Below are 6,230 nucleotides of genomic sequence, written 5' to 3'. Positions count from 1 at the left end.
TGATGCTACAAAAGCCTACAATAATGATATGACCACAACTGGACAAAGATTCTATATACGGACCGCCGCATGATCAGTACTACTAATACCGTTTTCCAGCATCCAGTAGTACAATCGACGGCACAATGATGGATGCAATTGGCAACGGTATTCCCACACAATCTCACACCTGTAAAGTCACATGATACGGCAATCATAGGCTCATAGCACAACCCATGGGCGCAACCTAACGATAAACTTGAGTACAATGATCTACAGGCATAAAGGAATTAAGCATAACCATGGTCCATACTGATCAGGTTTCTTCACCTCAAGACCAATGCAACGACAGCAGACTTCAGACTACACACAGCAAGATCAATGCAACGACAGCAGACTTCAGACTACACACAGCACATATGCAAACGATGTTTATCATGTCTCGGCATAACCACGACAGACTTTCTTTCTACGGGAACACTAATTAACATAGGTGATAACCCTATCTCTACGCCCTCACCGTTGCTTTCAGTCAGGGCAGCATGAAATTAACAGCACTGGCCATCAGCGTCAAACATACGAGCTGCTTGCTTACATCTCGTCGTCCTCGGTCGCTTCGTCGTCAATGTCGGCAGCCGAGCTGTTTCCGTTGACAGGTTCCGGCACCTGCTGCTTGATCTTGGCCGAGCTGTTGCCGTTGACGGGTTCCACCACCGGCTTGCTCTTGGGCTTCGACGGCTTGCCGTTGGACGACATCTTTATTGGTGGTTTCTTCACCTTCTCAGCCTGCTGCATCTCCAGCCCCTTGGCTGAAAGCCTCCTCTTCCGCTTCGCGTTTGCCGCTTCTGCTGATGGCTCTTCGGCCATGGAATTGTCAACAACTGCCAGGGAAACAAAAAACCAAGAATGTACTTCATTTTGGGAAGGATGATAACAGTTAACCATAAATGCATTAAGCAAACGTCAGAAGGTTCAGGTTTTCAAGATTCTATTCCTGGCTACGATTACATCATCATTCATCAATACAGGTTCAACATTATATAGTCTGTATGTATGATAATATAAATCTTATATTTCCCTGTGTGTGTGCCTATAACTCCAGGTTTACATCACACCTATACAACAAAATCAGTGCACTGCTGCAACTTGGTTTTAAAGTAAAATGAAGACCAACTTATGTTAACATCTCATCCAGATGGGTGCGCTATTATTTGAGATATTCTGCAGGTTTTTGTGTTCGATGGGAAATAAACCAACACTGCTGGCAGATTTCGACTGAAAAACAAATCATAACTGGCACAAAATGAGAAACTGCTGAAGTGAGAAATTACAATAGTCTACAGCTTTACCTTCCAATGGACTAGATGCGGGAGGAATGGCTAGACCATTCTGTACAGCATCCATTGAGGATGGGGGGGAACCAGAATGATTGCTGTCCTCCAATTTTGATGAGCTTACTAGGCACTTGTCTGGCTGCTCATCAGGAGCATCCGGGGAAGGAATAGCAGGCAAGTAGATGATCTCGTCTGCTGAGTCCTCAAAATCACTGAATGGTGAGTTCTTCTCACATGTTTCAACATCAATCTCTGCATCTTGATCTATCATCAGTTCTTCAACCTGCAGCATAGAAGATTTGGATTAATCCGGATGTGTGTATGCTTTCATTTTACAAACAACTGAGAAAAACAAGAAATGAATCGTCACTCACCCTTTCTGCATATGCATTTATGTCGAACTCATCCTCTCGTTCAACATATTCCTCGTTTTCTTCTAGTTCTATAAAATCAGGAGCAAATGCACTCCAATTCTCTACATGTTCCTTTGCCCAAATGTATGTTAAGCCTGCCACAGACACCGAAGCAATTGTAGGATCAAATGGATGCCAAGCGAGATCAATGAGAGCTTCCTTTGGACCTTCAAGGATCTTTATAAGACGCCCTGCTCGGTCCCATATGTGCAATCTGTGCTCTCCTTTGCTTGCAGAAGCACCAACAATCCACTCAGCATCACCACTGAAGCATGGTGCCTTCCACTGTACCTTTGCAATGGCATCTGAGACTTCGCAAGAAAGAACTAAGCAGCGTGCACCATTTGCTTTTAGCTTCTCATACTTGCTTTCATAGTCATTATTGTTGTTGGTGATTATTTTTTCAATCTCCTTCCCAGAACCATTAATGGGCAGAATATTCTCATAGACTCTAATGACACGATCATTAGAGTTCGTTAGCAGATATTGGCCATCTCTGCTGAAAACAATGTCCTTAACAACTGTTCCACCTGGGATGGGAATTAACCCAAGTACTTGGATGCCTTTTGAATCTACAATTAATATCTCTCCCTTGGAATTGCCCACATATATCAGCTCTCCATTCTTATCAAACGTTGCAGCAGTTGGTGTAAAAGGAGGAGAACCATCCGAAAATTTACGTGAATTAGGTAAAGGGACATTACCACTGTCAGATGCAGAAACTGGAAGGACTATGGTACTTCCAGTATTCAAATCAACAAGAATAGGTGCAGAAGAGAGAGGACATGCTAAGCATACAGATGGGATGGATGAACCAGGATGAAGACGGGCATGCAATGGAGTCTGCTGAAGAGTTATGCGGGCAATCTTTTCCCCAGTTACCACATTCCAAAGTGTCAGCGACTTATCAGTAGCAGAGGCAAGCAAACGGTGACCATACTTAGACCAGCTGACACTGGTTATAGGTGCAGTACAATCTTTATCACGAAATTCTCTTGCAAGTCCCCTTGTTTCAAAGTCCCAGATAACACAGCTACCATTTGCACATCCAGCTGCAAAGTTTCAACAGAAGTCTTGAGCATTGGAAACAATTTAATGGTAAGATTCAGGGTACATACAGAAATAGGAATGCACCAAATGCAATTTCACAGGTAAAAAAACATCTGCAACAATTAAAAAAATTCTATTGCAGATATAATATTTCTCACCTGAACGATTCACAAATTTTCAGGCATCCTTTTCTATGAAAAGACAAAAGAATGTGCCAACTTCATACTCCCTCCATCCAGATTTTTAGGGCCAACTTTCAAATCTCTCATATCAAGGCTGTAGCGGAAAGTTGAAATAATATTTGGAATTCAGTTTCGGCCAACAAGTGCACATAATTTTCCTCTAATTAGTTGTGTCCATTAATTGTGTTTCACCGCTCAGCTCCCTGCTAAATTGTGGAGCTTTGCAACACCTACGGAATTAGCTTACAGGAATGACGTGGGGCCATTCGATTGTATATCACAGGCCCCAGAGAGAAATTCGAGGGGGGGGGGGTACATGTTAATACTGTTGCCCAATTATCATGGCTCATATCGGGCATGCAGAGAAACGATATCAATCTCTCCTCTTCAGATTTGTAATGCCCCCACGCAATCAATAAATGCAGCGCTTTTTAGGAAACGGAGACGATGCATGCAAAATCGAAGGGAATCGGCCCTACAATTTTGGAAACTGGCCCTAAATAAGCGGATGGATGGAATATGAAGTTGACAGGGAGTAACCGAGTAAGTAAGCCAATCCACACAGTATTCTATTATTCGTATCATCGTGTTGTACCATGGTAATGGCAAGTTAAATATTGAATCTTGCAGAAAGGAACCAAGTATGATCAATCTCCTATTGTCAGATCTCTACTCATCCTCATTTATAAGCAGATGTGGACTACGCAGAACACTAAAGACAGAGACAGATTACTTCTTTGTAAGCACATTCCCAGTGGACAAGAAAATTATATAAGAATGGTAACACCACATTGTTCACCAGGCATGGCAAGATAGCCTAATAAAAAGGAGGTGATCACAAGAAACAAGAGGAACAGAAATTGCTTTATCAGTAGTTTGATCTTTCATTACCACTAAAGAAATTTTCACAAGATTAATAAGCATTAAACATGCACTACGTAGAATAAGCAGTGCATTTTATATTAACTAAGATGATATTTGCACAAAATAGAGAACTAAACATGCTTCTACAGGAATTGGCATAGATATTTACCTGCAAGGAGAGTTCCCCTGCGGTTAAACGCAATGCATTTCATATTCCCATGCTGCAAGAATTCCTCAATAGTCTCAGGAAAATCCCCTTGCAACGGATCTACACATACACAGAACAGATAATAGATATTTACTTCCAACATCCTAAAGTTTTCCATTCTCAAACAAAATGAAGTGCTAAAAACCAAAGTTAAAAACGCCCTAGCCCATAATTGTGCATTTGTCACCGCCTTGCGCTTTTCTGAGCAAAGTGCGCGCTTAAGCGCAATTAAGTGCTAGGCATTTTGCTTTCACCTAGAGCCTAGGCGCGCTTAAGCGCCTGCCTGGGTGTGCCTTTTTTAACTATGTTAAAAACGATCAATAAAAACAGTAAATGAACAGAACCGTAGCAATAAGGTAGGTTGCTAAACTGGCCGTTCCAAAACTGTAAGCCAAACACTTGTAGAGTTTTTCCAAATTGCCATATGCACAAATTTACATTTGCAACTCTTAGCAAAGCAATAGACCAAAAATTCAACTTCAGCTGGATGCCGCGGTAACACCGAAAGTCTGAAAGACTGAATCCAAAATCACTCGCCAGACCAGATGAATAATCACTACAGTATCTATCCAGCCTGCTACATTCTAGGGCAAAAGAAATAGGTTATTTGTACATGGACACCCAAACACCGAAATTACATCTGAAATCGCCTAAAACAGTGGGGAAACTAGGCAAAAACAGAGCAGCCCTAATTCGCCCAACCCCACCCTACGAAAAATAAACGAAACCACCTCAAATCAGCCCGAGAATAGCCCTAATCTGCAAGATACCAACGAATTTCACCCAATTCGATGGAATCAGGGCGATGAAAACTCACCGACTATGGGCACATTCATCGCGCCGCCGCTCGTCCTCGATGCGACACTATCCGCACGGGGCGAAAGCCGAGGAACCCGCAGAGCAGAGATCGAACGAAGGAACCCCGAGGCGAGCCCTCGAGGCGGGGAGGAAGGACCTAAAGCCCTAGAAAACTATGGGGATGGAGGGTGAGGGTGAGGGGCGCCGGGGGATAAAAGAATTTCACGAGGTGGGAATCCGCCCAGGAGTGGGCCGGGGGACGAGCAGGGCCTCGACCCGCCGCCGCGCGTTAGGGTTCGAGTCGATAAATTTCCAGGCAACCTGATGTTAACACCCTCCTACCACAGTCCTAATCAATGCTGCCCACATCCGGCGGCGCGCTGCACCGCGGCGAAGGCAACGGCGGCTCCGGCAAAGCAGGGGCGAGGCCGGGCGTGGAATGTCGAGGGGAGGGGGCGGTGCGACGGGAACAGGGGCGCCGCCACGCGAGAGGGGAGGAAGGGCGCGGCCAGGAGGGCAAGGAAAGGGGTGCGGCGGCGGCGGCGGGCGGCGGGAGAAGACGGGGATGGCCGGAAGGGCAAGGCGGGCCAAAAAAAAAAGGATCTGGACTATAGGGTTTTGGTCCAGATCTAAGTGGAAAGCCTGGGAGCGCCTTGCCCGACGGCATCTCTCCGGCCGGCCGTTTATTTTTAGTTTTCATGGAGTGTGTTGCAAATTAAAGATTCAGGATAGAAGAGAAAACATGAGTGAAAAAACACATCAAGCCCTCCCGGACAAATCGGCCGGCGAAGGCGGAGCGGCGTGAAAACAAACTCCTTACCGGAAGCGGCCGACGAAGCCCTCTTACAGGACAAAGCGGCCGGCGAAGCCCTCTTATGGGACGAAGCGGCCGCCGAAGCCCTTGCGTCGAAGAGGAAGCCTCCCGGCTTACCCATGACAGAAGAAAAGTGTGTCTCGCCGTCCATGGTAACCCTTTTCCTCTCCCGAGCGGCGCTGCGAAGGCGACAAGCACATGCGAACAGAGTAAACAAAGTGGCAGGGGACCTCGAGCAGGGCCAGTTGTAATAAGCATTTCTCGACGAAGCGTTGTGGGTGCCATATTTATAGCGAACTTAATAAATGAGTACTAGCACATGAAAGCGCGATCGCGCCCGTGTGAGTGCTTGTCACATGCTTTTGTTTTTGTAGTTTTTGAGTGCAGTGACCAGCATATGCTTTCACTGACTATGTAATATCTATTAGGCAAATGATCCCTTACGGCTGTTCGGCGGAACGCTCGGCCGGTCGCGTGCTATTCGTTCAATCGAAGTAGATCGTGTGGCCCGTGTGCAGCCTTATCCTCTCACCCACCCTTTTCTTATCTCCTCACACCAATGCTCCTTTTCTTCTTCCTCGCCCCCTC

The 6,230-nt window shown here is 45.7% G+C and overlaps 1 protein-coding gene across 2 annotated transcripts; it reads right to left on the bottom strand.

Annotated features, from left to right (window-relative positions):
- Positions 1-253: 253 nt before the first annotated feature.
- Positions 254-5,887, bottom strand: LOC125552552 (Transducin/WD40 repeat-like superfamily protein). Of its 2 annotated transcripts, none has more exons than XM_087518797.1 (5): positions 5,649-5,887; positions 3,992-4,090; positions 1,688-2,778; positions 1,329-1,596; positions 254-860 (listed from the first exon to the last, which is right to left on the bottom strand). In XM_087518797.1, exons 1-5 carry the CDS (start codon positions 5,791-5,793, stop codon positions 571-573), a joined length of 1,893 nt encoding a protein of 630 aa, XP_087374923.1. In that variant the 5' UTR covers positions 5,794-5,887; the 3' UTR covers positions 254-570. The 2 variants fall into 2 exon arrangements, with proteins under 2 accessions (XP_087374923.1, XP_048572109.1); XM_048716152.2 differs by lacking the exon at positions 5,649-5,887 and adding an exon at positions 4,848-5,488.
- Between the last annotated feature and the right edge of the window lie 343 nt (positions 5,888-6,230).

The sequence above is a fragment of the Triticum urartu genome, chromosome 4A (genome assembly GCF_056163025.1).
Source record: "Triticum urartu cultivar PI428250 chromosome 4A, HENAU_Tu73, whole genome shotgun sequence".
In the NCBI taxonomy this organism is placed as follows: Eukaryota; Viridiplantae; Streptophyta; class Magnoliopsida; order Poales; family Poaceae; genus Triticum; species Triticum urartu.
The sequence above is the reverse complement of the archived record's forward strand: the minus strand, read 5'-3'. Positions and strand labels throughout refer to the sequence as shown.